Source organism: Bactrocera dorsalis, chromosome 5, assembly GCF_023373825.1.
Source record: "Bactrocera dorsalis isolate Fly_Bdor chromosome 5, ASM2337382v1, whole genome shotgun sequence".
Classification (NCBI taxonomy): Eukaryota; Metazoa; Arthropoda; class Insecta; order Diptera; family Tephritidae; genus Bactrocera; species Bactrocera dorsalis.
In genome coordinates this window covers 31,679,392-31,698,121 of record NC_064307.1, presented here as the reverse complement: position 1 = coordinate 31,698,121, position 18,730 = coordinate 31,679,392, and the positions used below count along the sequence as shown (strand labels likewise).

At 35.8% G+C, this 18,730-nt stretch overlaps 7 protein-coding genes across 13 annotated transcripts in view; 3 read left to right on the top strand and 4 right to left on the bottom strand.

Annotated features, from left to right (window-relative positions):
* The window catches only part of LOC105224814 (gamma-glutamyl hydrolase A), a 16,394-nt gene extending 15,160 nt beyond the window's left edge, over positions 1-1,234 (bottom strand). The window contains exon 1 of the mRNA XM_049457919.1: positions 939-1,234. The gene's annotated coding sequence lies outside the window, so the exon portion shown is untranslated. The remainder of the gene's footprint in view (positions 1-938) is intronic.
* Positions 1-18,730, bottom strand: part of LOC125778759 (cuticle protein LPCP-23-like) — a 201,979-nt gene that overhangs the window by 168,816 nt on the left and 14,433 nt on the right. The window lies entirely within an intron of this gene.
* Positions 1,434-2,652, bottom strand: LOC109579175 (iron-sulfur cluster co-chaperone protein HscB). Its single transcript, XM_011203028.3, has 3 exons — positions 2,210-2,652; positions 2,035-2,147; positions 1,434-1,966 (listed from the first exon to the last, which is right to left on the bottom strand). Exons 1-3 carry the CDS (start codon positions 2,528-2,530, stop codon positions 1,579-1,581), a joined length of 822 nt encoding a protein of 273 aa, XP_011201330.2. The 5' UTR covers positions 2,531-2,652; the 3' UTR covers positions 1,434-1,578.
* Positions 3,352-6,631, top strand: LOC105224816 (terminal uridylyltransferase Tailor). The gene is made up of 4 exons (XM_011203032.4): positions 3,352-3,504; positions 4,304-4,757; positions 4,833-5,536; positions 5,653-6,631. Exons 2-4 carry the CDS (start codon positions 4,304-4,306, stop codon positions 6,517-6,519), a joined length of 2,025 nt encoding a protein of 674 aa, XP_011201334.3. The 5' UTR covers positions 3,352-3,504; the 3' UTR covers positions 6,520-6,631.
* LOC105224815 (uncharacterized) lies at positions 3,504-4,268 on the top strand. The gene has a single exon (XM_011203030.3). It carries the CDS (start codon positions 3,560-3,562, stop codon positions 4,190-4,192), a length of 633 nt encoding a protein of 210 aa, XP_011201332.2. The 5' UTR covers positions 3,504-3,559; the 3' UTR covers positions 4,193-4,268.
* On the top strand, positions 11,294-13,516 carry LOC105224843 (uncharacterized). The gene is made up of 4 exons (XM_011203064.3): positions 11,294-11,833; positions 11,920-12,289; positions 12,366-13,069; positions 13,183-13,516. Exons 1-4 carry the CDS (start codon positions 11,411-11,413, stop codon positions 13,450-13,452), a joined length of 1,767 nt encoding a protein of 588 aa, XP_011201366.2. The 5' UTR covers positions 11,294-11,410; the 3' UTR covers positions 13,453-13,516.
* LOC105224813 (uncharacterized) overlaps positions 16,452-18,730 on the bottom strand; it is a 45,918-nt gene continuing 43,639 nt past the window's right edge. For all 7 annotated transcript variants that reach the window (XM_049457915.1, XM_049457910.1, XM_049457912.1 and 4 more), the window contains exon 6: positions 16,452-18,610. In XM_049457915.1, the coding sequence (XP_049313872.1) occupies positions 17,375-18,610 (1,236 nt within the window). In that variant the 3' untranslated portion in view covers positions 16,452-17,374. The remainder of the gene's footprint in view (positions 18,611-18,730) is intronic.

The window sequence follows — 18,730 nt, the reverse complement described above, 5'->3', positions numbered from 1 at the left end:
ATTGATTTACAAACCTACATATAGTCACCTGAAATGCAAAATAACGTAACAACATTTCAGAACATTTACGGTTGGCATGAATTGAAATACGAAATAACGAATGGGAACATTGTAGTTGTAAACAAAACACTAATATTGGTTAAAATTGGTTTATATATCACCGCAGAACCAGAAAAATGGTTGAACATATGTAATATTATGTATGTAATTTGAAGTAGTGAAGCGTAATCAATAAGGCACTCAATTTCGAATTTTTTGATGATACGTTATTTTGCATTTCAGGTGACGATATACATATATGTATGTATGTGCTCTTGGAGACAAGTGTAGTTTCATATAAACTTAAATATTTTTGAACGAGATATATGGACGCCAAATGCAACGAATCTTATCTAATGAACGCACATCAGTACGTGACAATCTAATAAAATATGTAATAAAGATTAATGCATAATTGTTAAGACTAATTAAGTAAATTATATGTATACATATATCATTTCAAATTTATATACACAATTTTGGTGCTTAAAAACCGAAGTAAAATTTGTTATATATGTATGTACTTAACATCTACGACGTTTCCTTCTGATTGCTACAAACTTCGTGGCAAACTTGCTATACCCTTTTCAGCGTATTCACCGCTACAAAAACAGCCATGCTATACTTATTCTTCACACATAAAAAGTCGTGTTGCATTTCCTATACTAAATTCACATTTATTAACTGACAGGAAGCACATCAAAAGCTTAAAATGGCGGAAACAGCAAATCCAAATTATCCAACACGCTCTAAATGCTTAAGTTCATACTCGTACAAACATACATACATATCTATACAGTCACATTAGTATATCATACAATTTTTAATATTTGCCACTAACAAAGTACGTTTATACACTCAATGACATTATTAATATAGTAATTAGTTTAATAAAATACCGTTTTTTATAAATATGCGAAGATTGGATTTTCACAAACTGGCAGCTCTAGTCAGGTTATCATAACCTTGTATTGAATTTTTAAGTTATAAAATACAATACACTTTCGAGAGATCAGTAAGAATCTTTCTTATACTCCTAATTGGTACGCGTCGCGTTCGTAGTACGCGCCGAAATCAAACGCAAAGTATTTTTACACATAGGCATTTATTTTCCCGGAGTACGAAACACTTTTAAGCGATATAAAATAAGTCTCATCAGTATCTGTTTTGTGCTGCTAAACTGATTTAAACAGCTGATGGCCGCCTTATAATTGTTTTTTTTTTTCTCTGTTTCTTTACGTTTTCTTTCTCTACAGCTAATATGTTTACCTTGTGCACATGTATTTACTTATACCCACCGACAGCACAATAACACGATTATTAAAAGCAGATTTGTTGATAACAATAAATGACGGCATATTAAATTAACACAACTTCAGAGATAAGACAATAAATTCCAACTCAGCAAAAAAAGCATATATTAAAAACACGTTAATTTTAATTATATATAATATTTATGTATTAGTTACCAATTAATCATCCAAACAGCTAATAAGATTATTTCAAAGTACACTGTTAGATTGGTGAGCTGCTGAAAGCTCAACCACCCATCATTTTTTGTAGTTTATTCTTGATACTCTTCTGCACACTTTGTAAATACTTCATTTTGACTAGTAAAGACTTTGCCTCAGACAACGCGTTTGACTCAAAGCTGACGCTTAACTCCTTTACAGCTACGTTTAGTTGTTGCACAATGTCTTCATTTAGGCGCTGCAAATCTTCACTGGACTTTGCGTCAGCCACTTCCTCGTTGAGTTCCATCATTTCCATAAGAAATTCCTTATTCAAAGCGCTATTATCCTGCGGCATTTGCTCTCCTTGCAACTTTAATAAATACTGACCACGCTCTATTGGAGCAGACAGTGTTTTGTAGGCTCTATTTATGAGGGCACTCCAGTCAGCAGAGTTATTCTGCTCCCGATCTGTTCTATAGCAAACAAAACAAACAATAATGTACATCAGATTATCGAAATTATATTAAATATATGTACACACTTGTTGCTGAATTTGTCCGGATGTACCAATGTTTGTAGTTGTCTGAATCGTCGTGTTAACTCTTGCGGTTCCAACGAAAACTTATTTGATAAATTAAGTAAATGAAAGTAGTTCTGAAAAATTACAATTATAAAATTATACACTGAATATCATTATAAATCGGATTTTGTATTACAATTTCCATATCTACATCTTGTAAGAAGCCACATGACAAGCATAACATATGATTTTTACGTCCTTTCTCTTTACAATTCCAACATGCGCTTTCAGTCATGGAGCTGGCTGTTGGCGCATATTTACGTACTTGCTGTGACGCAACATACTTTGAAGAGGTCCTTAATGTGCTAGATTTTGCGGATCTAATAATAGCTTCCTTCTGCTCTTCTGTAGACTTAGGAACAACACAAAAGTTAGCTAAGCTAGGTAATCGCGTGCAATTCACATTGTTGTTCAACTCCAAACGAATAGTATGCAAATATCTCGTAAAACGCCGCATTATAGTACGATGCAGTAAAGCTATTAATTGTGAACTTCTTTTCTTTTTCCGAAGTTATCCATAACAAACATTCACTAAAGGAAGGTTCTTATCTAATTCTCGTAATTTTTTATCTAATAACAAGGAGTATGGAATCAAAACAAAACAAAATGACATTCTAACACTTATCTGTGTTGCCACACCGAAATAAACTCAATCGAACAGTTTTCATAGACCCCTCAGGAAATGTAAAACCATGTCGACTTAAGTCATCACATTAATCACCAGCGCATTTGCAAATACTTTCCGACTATTTTTGTCTGTGTTAAATTGAGGTGAAAGAATAACATAAGTTGTAAACACATTTTACATTTTGCTGTGCTGTATGCTATTTGTTTCATTAACAGAAATCTCTGATATCACTCTTGGGACATTTACCAGTTATTTAACCGAAAGTTGGCTTTTAAGGCTACTTTATCACTTCGCTTCTAATTAAACAATGTAATGTGTTCGATTTTCCATTATCTAATGTTAAGTGATTCTAAAGCAGGTGTGTTATATATACCCTTTTCTTAAATGTAGTCTTTTACTAAAAACAGTTGTAATCGTATTCCAATTAGAATGTTTTGAGTAGACGTTAATCTCCTACTTAGCGAGCGTTATTGCACCCTGAATTAAGAATTGAAAGAAATGGAGAATTGCGTTCAGTAAGCAGTCGTCGGTTCTACCAATTAAAGCTATCATCCTGTTAAACTAATATTAACCGAATATTCAGAAAACGGCTCATAATCAGTTTGTTAACACAATTTCTTATAGCGAAAATCTTTTCACAGTCTGGCTACTTTATTTTGTATTTACCTTTTAAAACGTCGTATGGTAGCAAAACTTCCTCAATTCCCGTTTTTATTTTGCATAAATACAAACAAATTCTCCAATTTGCAAGGAAAAGCATGTCTATTAATTCACACTGAGATTTTTTTACATTATTAAACATAGTAAGTGTAGCTTAATCTCGGTTTGTTCAGTTTACATAGAGAAACTAATTCGGTCATGTCCAACGAAGTTCGATTAAGTAAACGGCTCTCTTGGCTGTTGCGCCATGGAGCCGTGCAGGAAGGAATTCCCTTACGTTCAGACGGATTTGTGTCTGTCCGCTCCATTTTGGAACATCCAAAATTTTCTCGAGACTTTAATTTAAAAACACTGCAGGATATTGCAAAAAAGGATCAGAAGAACCGCTATATGCTGAAACAAAATATCGACGGCTCTTGGGAGATACGTGCTAACCAAGGTCACTCATTGGACAATATAATAGGATCGCATTGTTTCCAGCGCATTTACAGCTGCGATGAAGTTGATATAGCGGTACATGGCACATACTACCGTTATTGGGAACGAATACTCTTAGAGGGTCTTCGCACTATGAAACGTGCATATGTGCATTTTGCCGTGTACGACGACAACCACAAATATAATGAAAAGAATAATGCCGTAAGTGGTTTTCGTAGTGATTGCGAGCTGCTGATATATTTAAATGTCCGGAAAGCTATGGAACACGGCGGAATGGAAATTTATCGCTCCGCAAACAATGTTATATTATGTGCGGGAATTAATGGTTGCATATCTAAGGACTACTTTCAAAAAGTTGTAGACCGACGCACTAAAAAAACCTTGTCGTTTTAGTTACTTGTTCAACTTTGGTTTTGTAGATCGTAATATACTATTTATAGTAATTTTTTCCAAAAAAAAAAAAAATAACTCCGAACATCGATATTGTTTTATTCGACTTTCCAGATGAGTAATTCACCGACTAAAACAGCTATCACCGAATCCGTTAATACAAATTCTAATGATAACAATGACACCAATAAAAAATCTGATTTTAAATGTACCCTGTGTCCTCAAAAATTCAATAATATCCAAGAATGTTTGAAGCATGAACTTTTGCAGCATGATATTAAAAGAGCAAAGCGACCTCAAAAGACATTACGCACCAAAGTCAACGCTATCCTTGCAAATAACAGGACAGATGAACAACAATCACTACAAAAAGAATTACTAAATGCTCTTCATAACTGCGAACCAGGTCAAGAGCTTCGCAGTATTTTTAAACATCACAGAATGAATGACGGAAACTTAATTTTGGTTTATGAACGCATCGAAGCTTGTCTAGAGAAGGAACTGCAGCCGTTAAGAGGACTAAGAGTACATCCTTTCGGGTCCATTGCAACTGGCTTAGCTTTGAGAGGTGAATGTGCAAAAAAATACAATTTTATTTAGATATTTAATTTTATTTCTAATTTTATATGCTTTTCACATCCAGACAGTGACATCGATTTGTATATTGAGCATACAAACGGCTTTCAAACAACAGTGAATTTAACTCACCGGACATTTAATCGTATCAATAATATTTTACAACGTAGCAACTGTTTCAGTGAAGTTATTCCGATTCGACAAGCTCGTGTACCGATTATCAAATGTAAACACAATCCCACTGGATTCAGTTTGGATATAAATTTATCTTGCCCCAGTAGTGTGAGCAACACGAAATTCGTGCGAGACTTGCTGCAATTCGACAACAGAATCCATGAGTTAATTACGTTCCTTAAAATATGGGCTAAGCAGTTACAATTAATTGGTCGAGGGAATATGACCAGCTATTGCCTTATTACACTGGTATTATTTTATTTACAACAACCACAATCGAATCAACCGGCAGTGCTGCCATCAGTTAAGGATCTCCAAGCTAATATTCCTGACAATTTGATAATGGGTGTGAATTATGCGTACCAACTTCAAGAAAGAATATCTCCGTTACCACGAGCATTGACAACTTCAAGACTAATTGAAGGCTTTTACAAGTTTTATAGCAGCTTTGAGTTTGAAAATTTCCTTATATCACCATTTTTGGGGATAGCGATACCACTTATTGAGTTTAAAAAGGGTCTCTTCAGTTTTCCAGCCTATAATAATCAGTTGCGTGCTGTGGCCATCGTGAATAACGAACCTTTACAACCGATTCAGGTCAGTGAGAATATATTAAAAAGTAATATACCCTAGCTCTTCCATTAGGAGAAAATATAGTCAAAAATAAATACACAAATATACAAATTATATATTTATAAAATTTTCGTTTTTAGGTTGATCGTTGTGTTTGTGTACAAGATGCTTTTGCTCTAAGCCATAATGTTGGCAAGTCTATATCTCAACTAAATTTGGAGTATCTTCGAAAATGCCTAAGCCTTGCTTGTGATGTATACGAAGATGTAGATATTTCAACAGATGCTCAACGATATGAGGCACTACTTTATACAATTATTGATCGTTTGGCTCAATCAGTGCATATAAATGCCCCTTTCTCAAGCCAAAAAGCAGACAAACCTTCGCCAGCAGATGCTGCCAATAAAAGTACCGGCACCGTACACAGTAACAATAACCCTAACAAATTGAGTTATAGTCTCACACCCTCGCGTTCGGAATTACGAACAATCGTAGCGCTCAATGAAGAAGATAATTCGAAGACCACATACAAATTATGGGCTAAGTATTATTTAGAAGCCATTACCGAAATCATTACAGAAATCTTCTGCTTGGACATGCAGTCTGCCACACCCACCCAATATGACAAACAACAGCGGTTGGATGAATATACTGGCTCTCACACTTGGCTATTGAGTGGCTCAGTTGATCAGTGGTCGGGTCGTATGCATCAGCGTTGCCATAATAAAACGTTTATGGAACTGCAGTTGGAACAAACCAAAAAATTTACTTTGGAAAGACGACAAAACGCCGCATTTGCTGTACAGTTAAATGCCATATTGACTGTAACCATTTTAAACAATTCCACTGCCATTGAAGTGGTAGTGACACCGCGAGTCACAAAGGGCCACGCCCTAATAAAGAATGATCCTCTGAGGAAGTTCTTCGCTAGTTTTAGGGCGAGCATGCAAAACTTTAACCTAAAGGAAAAACTTAACACGAATGCATCAAATAGATCTATTGAATGAATCTTTATCTTTTATTGACAGGGTCCAAATATTTAAGTATTTACGTAAAATATTTTTATTTTTGAAACTGACTATGTAAATTGGATTGAATAAAGTTGTATTTTATAATTAACCGGAGCAATTGAAAGCTCACGTATTTTTTCCACTTAGATTAGTTTATATCAAGCAAGAGGTATTGATTCACCCAAGGAGGATTAACACCATACCAGGATAGAGTCCCGTCACCCCGATTTCCGCCGTTTTCTTAGCTAAATTATCGGCCATGTCATTATCCTTTGCTCCTAGGGCTCTAAGCTCGTAACAAACTATTTATTGTGCTTGATCTTTTAATGTTTTTTATGCGCTCCAGTACAATTGGTGATTGGCGAACCTTGAATAACACTTTGTTATAGTTTTGTTTCCTTCCTTAAAAAATGGCACCGATTTTTGGTTTTTGGTCCTATAATTCAAGCACCAATTCTTTCCGCTGTTTTCCAGTCGTCGAAATACTACTACCGGACTCTCCTGCTTAGGTGAATGTTTAGAGTGGAGGCTTCTAGTTATTGTTGTTGGAGAGATTAACTGAAACCCCGCTTGGGTGGTAAGGCTCGGGTTGCTTGTCTTCGAAGCCATTTAACGTTAGAAACAGGAAACGGGTTCGGACCATATGGAGAGCAATGTTATGTGAGTGAGGTTCGTTGGGCATGCAAAGAGTTGGTTAGAGCCATGGTATATCTGCGTCGATTCTGCATAAATAGGAGTTTAACCTGTTACAGCATCCAAAAAGCAGTTGACTTGGCAACCCGAGCTATTTGTCTGCAATGGATGGTGGTTTTACTCCTAGCACGCCATTCACTAAGAGGGAGTCAGTATAACCTGAACGGTCCCGGATTTTTAGGCGGAATTAAAAATTTCTTCAGGAATATTATCTGCCGCTACAACAAAAACAAAGGAAGTCGGTGAGGGCTCCAGTGTGAATGGCGATCAGTGCGTTTCTGAAGATAATTGCGTTCAAAGTCTGGTCGACATACTGTGTTGACGTAATCAAGGAAGAACCTATTAATGCCCCTAGAAGGTGGCTTCAAACATACCAGCAGAAATTGCTTGGAAGCAAAGCCCGCATCTTTGCTGTGAAGTGTTTAACCGCAGACACCAAGAGGCATCTTGAGATAGTCCAGTGTGCAGTATTCTGACACATCTGAAGCTTCTTTGTTTACGTTCCACTACATTCAGGCGATCATCCTGTGCAGTGTAGCTTATGACCGGCCGGTTTCTTGCCTTATATGTTGCCGACAACATTTCCCCATGAACTACCGGATAGCAACTTGAGGATTTTGTTACGATTCTCTACTTTGGCAGTTATCGTGGTCGTATGCGGAGTGAAAGAGCACAGGCAGTCGACTATAACCCCTAGAGTATTAGATTCGTTAGCTACTCTAAAAGTTCGTCCACAACTAAGTTCCATTCACCGAACTGTCACAATGGTGAACGCGTCCGGGGGTTTATCAGCGCGATCTGTTGAACTTATACGATTTGGGTTAATTGATCCGCTACAATCTCAACCGTAAAGTGCGTTCTCACTAGAGCTCTGCCTTCTACGCTGTTTCTGAAGATGTCATCCCTTCTTCAGCTTTTCTTAATTCCGTACTGTATATTGTACAGTTAACGCTGCAACCTTTCCTCCCACCAGTATGCTGAGCTTTGAAATTATAATGCCTGCATATTGACTTCCTGAGTGCCGAATATGTGTTCGGCCACCAAGATTTCTTGTTTTATCTTCTGTACTACGTTAGTTCAAAGATGTCCTTGTACTTAGGCCAATATATTGTACAGAGTATAACAGTTTTGTTCACCTAACGCTTGTTAGTAACACATATTTACATATACTATATATATATACATAACTTGGAGAATAAAGATGACGAAGTCCTTCCGTCTGTGTAAGCTATACCTCCATAACTTGAGTTAAAATTTATATAACTTGATGAATCACTGCAAACGTTTTCTTTAGTACTGAGTTGGATAGACAAAATCGACACATTACTAAACCCGCAAATTCCAGATAATCAAGGAGAAGTATATGAGAATCAGTCAGGTTCGATGAATCTGTGAAACTTGGCGGTGTCCTTGCCAGAATTCACAGATGACCAGTCGGGATATGTGATAAAAAAAACTTTCTAAACTGCACCGGGCAGTTCCTATCATTATCAGGCTATAGCCATAACATTGTAGGTTCTGGGAATACCATTTTGTATTCCATTATTACGGTTTTACATTTCAAAGCCACCTATAAATTTGCCCACAATAAATTACTGGACTATTGTATGTAAACAAGATGCCATTAGAGAATGCTTTTCGCATGAAACTCATTACCGTTTTCGAGACAGTGAAATGAACCATCGTTTCCCTAGAATCGCACAGCGAAATGGCCAACAATCTCCTACATCTCAAGCAACTTAGACATGATAATGTCCACTAATTCCCTTCAGGTAGAGCAACCTTCGGCTTTTCAGTTCCAATTAAGTTTCCAATAAGCTCCGGCATGGACCGGTTCAACACTTATCCTAGTCGCCTGCCGTAAAATGAAGTATACAAAGTAGAATAAATTCATTGTATTTAAACCTTTTTTCTTCTTTTCAAGGATAAGATTTGAGGCGTTTAAGAATGTATTGAAATTACTTTTGCTCGTAGGTACCACACGTGTTCGCATAATTTTGTTTTATTACCTGAATTTAAGACACTGGTATTCGAAGGATGAAATTTCCAAGAATTATTTATTTTTATTAATCCCTACTCGCAGAATACACATTTAAAGTTAACCTACTAAACTATAGTATCATTCACATTTATTAACTAAAGTCCATTGAAATACAGACGAAAATCTCTATAACGAATTCGAAGGGACTGGATATTTACTTCGCTATAAAGAAAATTCGCTATATGGAGATTATAATTGTACACTCAAAGTAGACCCAAAACACAGTGTACTTATAATTGATTCGCAATAAAGCGAACTTTGTTATATAAGAGTTCGTTTTAGAGAGTTACGACTGTATATTGATTGAAACTTTAAAATGAATAAAGAAATCGGTCCGAAAATCTGTAGATTAATTAAGAAAAGGTAAAACCTGTAAATGACCTTTGCAAGGTCATTTTTATTATAAAAAGTGGGTTTGCTTTTCAACTTTTGAGAATAATAAAATATCTACTCCTTACTTGATCATTACCAATTTATGAAAAACGCTGTAGTTGTTTCCGACTAAATAGCACTTACTAAGCACCAAATCAACAAACATTGTGATAAAAAAACTCCCAGAAATTGTAAATAAACTCTCCGAATAGATAATATTTGAAAAAAAAATTTATTTTGCCTAGTTGATAGGACTGTCATCAAATACTAAGTCAAATATAAACGCGATCTGCCAGCCACTTTCATGTGGGGAATCGTTGTGAATGTTGGAAGAGGTTGATGGTGATTCAGTTATCAAAAACACAAGCCTACGAGTAGTACAAAACCTTCAAAGGCGGTCGAGAAATCGTTGAAGACATGCCTCGTTTTGAACGACCATCGACCTCTTCAATTGATGAAAATATTAAAAACGTGAAGAATATGATGCTCGAAAATCGTCAGGCAAGTCTTAAAGAGATGACAAGAGAGATCGACATATCTCGTGAGTCCGTTTGAATGATTTTGGAGGATATTTTGGGTATGAAACGCAACTCGTGCCTATAAAGTTGAATATTTTCAAAAAGAATTCCAATCCCACCTTCAAAAGAGCATTATAACTGCCGATGACGAAAAAACCAGAGCGACAGGCGATCAATAAGGAGTTCCATTTGGCCGTAATGAGGCGTTTGCGTTCTCAATCGTTCGAAAACGGTCGAAATTGTGGAAGAACAATTCATTGATTTTACACGCTGATAATTCACCATCGCATCGAGCCACGATTGTTACCGAATTTAAAGCTTAAAAGGCAATGTATACCATCGACAAACCTCCCTTTTCACCAGATTTGACTCAGTGTGGTTTATTCTTGTTCCGCAAACTGAAATTGCCACTCCGTGGAACCCGTTTTCAGTTGAACGAAGAGATAAAACCAAGTTCGCTGAAGGAGTTGAAGGTCATCCCAAAAAGTGTTTCGAGAACTAGAAAAATTGTAAGCATCTGGTGAGGATTACTTTGAAGGTGACGAAATAAATATTTGCTGAATAAATAAATATTTTGAATAATATTTACAATTTCCGGGTACTTTTTTGTCACAATATATTTACTTATATATGTTATCAATAAAATGAAGCTTTAATATTTGAATATTATCTTAACGTAAGGTTAATATTGAGATAATTACGTTAAATTAATGAAAATGTCAAGGATAAAGATTATCTTAGAACTTACTTAATCTATCTTTTCGTAACATAAGCTCACTTATTAAATAATAATATAATAATATTTTTGAAATCTATAGATTAAAGTGATAAACTTGAGAATTTGAAATGAAAATGAAAAGAATTGAATTGAATCTTTTCTGAAAATAAGTGATATTGTTACTGCACAAAGGAAACCTAAATTACACGCGACATTTACCTAACCATTGAAGGCGGTCCTCATTTATTGCAGCGCTTTGTTTTGTGCTTTCTGTGGTCGCAGAGTCCTTTTACCCTAAACTACGGCATTGAAACGCGATTGTGTTATTAAGAAAGTTATGAACTAGTGCATTTAGGTAGTTACCTAGTTTATGTATGACGAACGGCATCTCGATTTTTCAAATTTCGCTTAAATAGCAAAGAATTCTGCGATTTGCAAACAGTCGGGAAGTGTCTGCGAGCTAGTGACAGTCTAAAACTTCTCCATACTACTAATATTTAAATCTCAATATTATCATTCTCAATAGCGTAAGGCAATTGATCAGTTATGACGGACGAAGCGGAATTAAGTAAACGACTCTTGTGGGTGTTGCGTCATGGAGCTGTGAAGGAAGGAATTCCCATACGTTACAATGGCTTTGTGCCAGTGCCCGCCATTCTGAACCACCCGAAATTTGCTCGAGATTTAAATTTTAGAAAACTTATAGAGATTGTAGAGAAAGATGAAAAGAAACGCTATGAGCTGAGGCATAATAACAAAGGCTTTTGGGAGATACGTGCTGACGATTTTCACGCAATGTTCAATGTAGCAGGTTGGCATCCTTTCCTTTCCTATTACAACGCTAATCCGATTAATAAATACCTTCAATTTGAACGAATGTTTATGCAACGATTTAATGCTATAGCACGTTCACATGTGTACCTCGAGGCGTATGTTAACAATAGTAATTACTATGGAAAGAATAACGTGGTAAGTAGATTTATTAATATTTGAAAAGTTGTGTTAACACTTTTATATGTGATTAATATCCGAGAACTACTTTAAAAATATTATAGAAAAAAATTGATTTTAAATGCACCACAAGCTCTAAAAAAGACAGCAAGGACGAAGACAGTTTGAAACATGAGCAATTGGAACATGACATTAACAGAGCAAACAAGAGCTTAAGGGGCAAAGTTGAGGATATCATTGACTATATAGAATCGGACGAACAGCAGTTATTGCAAAAGGAATTACTAAATGCTCTACATAACTGTGAACCAGGGCAAGAGCTTTGCTTTATTTTTAAACAACACAAAATGAATGACGAGACCTTAAGTTCAGCTTACAAGCGCATTGAAGCTTGCCTGAAAGATGAACTGCGGCCGTTAATGGGGGTAGAACTACAACCTTTTGGGTCCACTGTAAGTGGCTTAGCTTTAAAGGGTGAGTGCACAAAACATTAACAGCATTTTATTTTATTTATTTTAATTTATAAGTTTTTAATGCTTTCCATTTCCAGGCAGTGACATCGATTTGCATATTAAGCTTCTCAACAACACCCGAACAACCAAGAATTCCACAAAACAAGCATTTAATCGCCTTGAGATTATTTTACAACGTAGTAACAACTTCAGTGAAGTTAATCCGATACGAAACGCTCGTGTACCGATTATAAAATGTAAGCACAATCCCACTGGTTTCAGGTTGGACATAAATCTAGCATGTTCCAATGGTGTTCATAATACCAAATTTATGCGAGACCTGCTGCAATTCGACAACAGAATTCATGAGTTAATTCTGTTCCTTGAAATATGGGCTAAGCAGTTACAAATAATTAGTCGAGGTAATATGACCAGTCACTGCCTTAATACACTGGTATTATTTTATTTACAACAACCACAATCGAATCAACCGGCAGTGCTGCCAGCAGTTAAAGATCTCCAAGAGAATGTTCCTGAAAATTTGATAATGGGTGTGAATTATGCATATCAACTTCAAGAAAAAATAGCTCAGATACCACAGGAATTGACCACATCAAAACTAATTGAAGGCTTTTTCATGTTTTATCGCTGCTTTGAATTCGAAGAAATGCTTATATCACCATATTTGGGAAAAGCGATACTCCTTGATAAGTATAAAAAAGGTCTCTTCAAGTTTCCTGCTTATGATACTCAGCGGTGCGCTGTGGCCGCCGCGAGTAACAAATCTGTAACACCGATTCAGGTCAGTAAGAATATATTATTAAATAATATTCAATAACGCTTCCATAAGAAGAAAAAGTATTCAAACATAAGTACATATTATATACTTGTATTTATAAAATTTTTTGTTTTTAGCTGGCTAATCGTAGTGTTTGTGTACAAGATGCGTTTGCTCTAAGCCATAATGTTGGCAAAGCGATATCCCAACTGCATTTGGAATATTTTCGAAAATGCCTAAATCTTGCTTGTGATGTGTACGAAGATGTAGCGATTTCAACAGATGCTCAACGATATGAGGCACTACTTTATGGCATTATTGAAAGGCTGGCTCAATCTGTCAATATAAACTTCGTTTTTCCAAGACAAACTCTGGAAGTTGGAGCAAACCAGAAAATTTTAAATTAAGAATTTACATATAATATCAAAATTGCGTTAAATATAGTTGAATTTTATACGTAGTCGGAAAATACATATATGTCTTATTCATTTTTATTAGAGATCCTTCCTGAATGAAAGGCCCGAGAAGATAATAGTCTGCAGGTAATACACAAAGTAGGGTGCGAAATATTATTAATATGTGCTTCATTCGATTACAACGATAATAACATTTTACACTTAATAAATTAAAGTAATAATTTATTAAAATTTAAAAATAAATAGTAAGAGTAGCCTCATTTTGACACTATTTGACATTTATTTTTTGAAGATTCCCTCCAGCCCAACAAGTGAAATTATCTGCTCACCGGACTGTTCTCTCAACATATCCATTGATTGTTGCGATGTATGGGTAGTGGTGCCGTCTCGTTGAAACCAAATGTCGCTGAGATCACAAGCTTCAATTTCACCGACATTTGGAAGAAATATGGACCGATGATTTCACCGGCCCACAAACCACACTAAACAGTTTAGGCCTTGAATCTTTTCGAGTTGCTCTTTGTCCCAAATGCGGCAATTTTGCTCATTGAGCCAGAAATGGGTTTCATAGCTGAACAAAATTTGGCTCGAAAACTTGGGATCTTCTTGGAACTTTTTAAGAGCCCATAAAGTAAATGATGTCCCTTGAGAAGGTCGAGCAGCTTCAGTTCTTGCACAAGCTGCATTTTGGATGCTTTCTATTTACGATCTCGATTTAAAAAACGCCAAATCGTTCCATACGTCAGTCCAAGTTGTTGCGAACAGCGCCGAGTCGACTCTCTATTGTGTTCCTGTACACTCGCAGCTACGGATGCTATATTTTCTAAAACGGATTTCTAAAGCTAAACTGTGGGAAGCCGAAAATCATTATACATATAGGATATATTGGATACTTATTTTTAAGCAATTTTATAATCATATTTGTGGAATAAAGTCAGCCGAACGTTTCAAAATTTCTGAATGATAGTTAAATGGGGGCTAATGAAAGTTTACGGTTTCTCGATTTTATCCATATTATGCACGAAGTTACCCTGTTATTGGATCTCTCAATTTCACTAAAGAAAACTCCCACATTGATCGATATATGTGTTATAAAGTCAACTAGATATTCGAAAAGCTTTATATAAGGTATATGACCGCTAAGGAGAGTATTGATTTGAGTTTTCACACTGTCGTTAGAGTTTTTTAAAAGATTTGTCCTAATCAAATTTAGTTCTTCCAGCCATTAAACATTCAAGTGTCTTTTTTGTGACATATGTATGTTTATTACACATATATTTTACCTTTTGTTCCTTTTACATCTTTCAAGGTAGCCATTACAATTTTAAAGGTTTGAGACTCTCGCATTCGAGAAAGTACTTTCAATCGCTAACAGGTATGTCGCGTGCTTGCAATATTTTGCTGTCTTACCTGAATTAAAGACTGTGATTTTCGAACAGTCAATTTTTCACGAATTATTATCGTTATCTCTATCTCACTTTTAAATCAAAATCAATAATTAAAATATCATTAACACATACATACATTTTTATTTCCAAAGCATTGAAATGTGAAAGTAATCTTAAGTCAATGAATTGTCTTCATTGAAGCATAGGTATAAATCATAGAAGAACTTCAAACCTTTACCCTAACAGCGTTTAAAACAGGTAATTTTTTTTTTAAAGAACAGGTATGAGATATATTATTTACATAAATGACTTTTATGATGTTGTTACACTCTCGCAACATGTTGCATAGCCCGTCTGACCATTCATACAAACGATAACTTCAGTAAAAATTTATATATCTTAATGAAACTTGTACAGGTGTTTCTTGGCACTATGAGAAGGTTGTAGACATGCAAAAACGGATCAAACACTGTTTTGTTATGCTATAACATACATATGTATATGCTATAAGTCAAAAATTAATATACAAAACTATAATTTGGTACAGATATATAACCTTCAAACTAAATAAATTAATATCAATTTTGATTGTAAACCAATCAAGTTTTGTCGAAAGGGTTCATCCTTTGTCTACATTTCTAATATAAAGTTGGGCCAACACCTGAAGGTTTTTGCTGGCTTTGATGCTGGCAAGTTGCAAGAGTATAAAATGTTCAGTTACACCCGAACTCAGCCCCTCCTTACTTGTTTTATTTGTTGTTAGCTCAGTAAAAATATTATTTGGAGTCGACGTTTTTTGTTATTCTGAGAACTACATACTTATACATGTGTATTGGTCTTAATTTTAATGAATGTCGTTGTAGTTTAATTAAATTTGTTGGTCTCCTTTGTTCTAGAGTAATGCATTGGTTGCAGCGATCTTCCATTTTGTTCCGTTAGCATGAAGCTTCAAAATAAACATTTGTTTCCATCTTGACCAACTCACTTAAATGAAATTTTTTTTCCAGCAAATCACCTTTTGTGCCAGGGAAAATGGAAATAGTCGCTGGTGGCCACTAATCGCGAATATCTTAGGGGGACTAGTACTTGGCATATTTTCTATCATTTATCGGACGTATAATAAGCCGAAGCGCTTAATTCCATTTTACCGGAATCCAACAAAATAATGGGCGATCTAAATAGAAGTACTTTTTCAATAGTCTCGCCGCGGGAGTCGTGTAAAGCTGTCATGTTATTTTGTATTGTTTGGCACATCAAAACAGACTGCCGACTCAACTTGCACTCCTGATCTCTGAGAGCATAATCAGTAAACTCGGTATAAGGGAACTGTGGGACGGCATTTCAAGTTCCTTACGTATAGAAACCATTGGTTTTCGGGAAACTCAAAATAACAGCAGGTATGACGAAGAGTGCCGTGAGGCAGAGAAAAAGGAGGACCTCCACTCCGTTGGAAAGACCACGTGAAGAGAGACTCGGCTATAACCGCGTAAGCCATGTCTACACCATTAAATGAGAAGAATACTTACGAATGTTACATGAAAATCCTTACGATCTAAACCAGAAAGTTTATGTTTTGTATTCAATAATTAAAAAACTTGTCGATTATAGAAAATATGAATTAATTTATTATCACCTTAAGTTAAAGTATTGACTACAAATCACAGTATATTAGCATTTGTAAAAAGTTATACTTATTCAAGGATACTTATGTGTAATATTGTTGTTGTATGCGTAACACTAAAGCATTTCGATTATCATTTAACACTATGTAGTACTTACTATACATATGATAAAATTATTTATTGTATATTGTTACATTTAAAACATTTGTAGTTACATTTAGTTTTGGCAAGCGTATGCAATTATTGTTAAATTTTGTGATTTAGCACATTGTATGTACATTCATTCGTATATCTATATGCAAATGGACCTACCCACTCCTGTATAAATTGATTAATAAGTCGCGCAGGTTTTGGTTTGTGTTCTGATCTTATCCGTCGTTTGTCTTTTTATTGAAGGATTTTCAAAAAAACTCTCAGCATAATTTTAGATTTTACTCCAACACCAAGCAATGTGATCAACAACTAGAACATTATTTTCTAGAATTTAATAAGATTTTCATTCTGTTCAACACCGTTAGATTCTTAGAAGAATTATGAATTAAATTAATTCTTTCAAAGTACTTTTCATTAAGCAATAGGCCACCTCCTACAATGACTTATTGATGCAATTTCGATGAGTATGGTTATGAAATAGAAAAATTTAAGATTTACATTCTTAGTCTAGAAGCAATTAGAGAAATGAAAATTCCTTAGTTAGCGTAAAATATTGAGACTATAGAAATGAGTTCTCTGTATACTTAAGCAGATCTGTTTCGAAACATAAGTGACATTTTTAATTATTGTAAAAATTAAATACTAAATTAAACGAGATATTCACCCCCCTCCACGTTGGAAGGCGGTCCACATTGATCAGTGCGCTTTATTCGTTGTGCTATTGTTCGTCGCCGAAGTTGTGCTTTTGCGCTAGGCACAAGAGCAATATTTCTTCACAAAGCTGTCCGATATGCAATGCGAATCTTTGTAATACGAATCCAGGCGACTTATTTCACCTGTAATCTGCATAGCCTCGGTCTCTGGATTGTAGCGCAGTGTTACCTCAAAATCGGCGCTATTCGGTTTTGTAACGAAGTGCAGACGATACACATCCAATGCAGTTCCGTTTGCATCTTTCGGTCTGAAAGCCTCATATGAGCGGTGTGCACTTACGACATTGTGGAGCTGCAAAGCGCGACATTGAGCCGCAACTGTGCCATTCCGAAAGTTACGCACCAATTCATTTATGTAGTTAACCGTTGAATTGCCTAATTTTTGTATGATATTCGAGTTTTTATGCACCTTGTTGTAGGGTATACAGGTGCACCAGTGTTCATCGATGGCTGCATCGTTACAAGAACGATCCAAAGGCACTGGTTCTAAAAGCGTTTGGCAATTCGGGCAGCCTTCAGCCGCAGTTAGAAACTTAGCTTTATCTTCAACACGCTCGGACATGCCAAGGAAATGCTTAAGTGTCATGTGCAGATCATACGGTGTGGTTAGACGATTCTTATTCACACTTAAAGCATTTACAAAGCTTGGGTATTTTTGCTTCAGATACTGTGGCAACCAAAGAAAGATAAATGGCAAACGTTCCTCCATATGACCGGATGCGGTTGTGCGTGCAGGTCCAAAACGTAGACCGTGATCGCTGAAAAATACGACAATCATATGTTCGAGTATGCCTAACTTCGCTAAGCGTTCCAAGTAGTCGAGCACTACGACGTCCATCGACGAGCAGTCACTTAAGTTGTTGTGACTGAATGAATTGGCCCAAAATAAACCGAATAATGGTTGGTCTTTGAAACGTGCGGCAAATTCAATGGCATAATCCAATACGAATTGTGCAGACTGCTGATAGCCGAGGCAAAAGGTGAGACCAGACTTATATGTTTTGTGTAAATGATGTTCCGCAGCCAGTTGGAATGGACGTAAGTAATAGTCTACAGGCGGTTTCGTAAATCCCACCTTATAGTAGTTGAATGTGCTAATATCTGCTGCATCTTCACCGTAACCTGTCACATAGCCATGCTCGCGAAAGGCATTCCAGATCAGGCTGCAGTTGTCTAAGGCACCCAAAACTCTTGGAGGGCATTTCGTAACTGTATTGTCTTTATTGTAGCCAGCAAGTACAGCCATAAAATTCGGGAATGTATTGTCGTCTATCTAATGAAAGAAATATAATTGCAAAGGCACAGCTCTAAATATTTTTATGATACATATGTACATAAATTTATTATCAAGTTATATACTAACAGATTTTTCAATAAGAGCGCTACAAAAGTT

Excerpts from the sequence above, each read along its gene's own strand:
- LOC109579175 (XM_011203028.3), bottom strand. The coding sequence starts at position 2,530 with ATGCGGCGTTTTACGAGATATTTGCATACTATTCGTTTGGAGTTGAAC. Across the intron at positions 2,148-2,209 it reads AAGATGTAGATATGGAAATT|AACTACTTTCATTTACTTAA; the intron begins GTAATACAAAAT and ends GTAATTTTTCAG. Across the intron at positions 1,967-2,034 it reads CCGGACAAATTCAGCAACAA|AACAGATCGGGAGCAGAATA; the intron begins GTGTGTACATAT and ends TGTTTGCTATAG.
- LOC105224815 (XM_011203030.3), top strand. The coding sequence starts at position 3,560 with ATGTCCAACGAAGTTCGATTAAGTAAACGGCTCTCTTGGCTGTTGCGC.
- LOC105224843 (XM_011203064.3), top strand. The coding sequence starts at position 11,411 with ATGACGGACGAAGCGGAATTAAGTAAACGACTCTTGTGGGTGTTGCGT. Across the intron at positions 11,834-11,919 it reads ACTATGGAAAGAATAACGTG|AAAAAAATTGATTTTAAATG; the intron begins GTAAGTAGATTT and ends AAAATATTATAG. Across the intron at positions 12,290-12,365 it reads AAGTGGCTTAGCTTTAAAGG|GCAGTGACATCGATTTGCAT; the intron begins GTGAGTGCACAA and ends TTCCATTTCCAG.
- LOC105224816 (XM_011203032.4), top strand. The coding sequence starts at position 4,304 with ATGAGTAATTCACCGACTAAAACAGCTATCACCGAATCCGTTAATACA. Across the intron at positions 4,758-4,832 it reads AACTGGCTTAGCTTTGAGAG|ACAGTGACATCGATTTGTAT; the intron begins GTGAATGTGCAA and ends TTTCACATCCAG. Across the intron at positions 5,537-5,652 it reads AACCTTTACAACCGATTCAG|GTTGATCGTTGTGTTTGTGT; the intron begins GTCAGTGAGAAT and ends TTTCGTTTTTAG.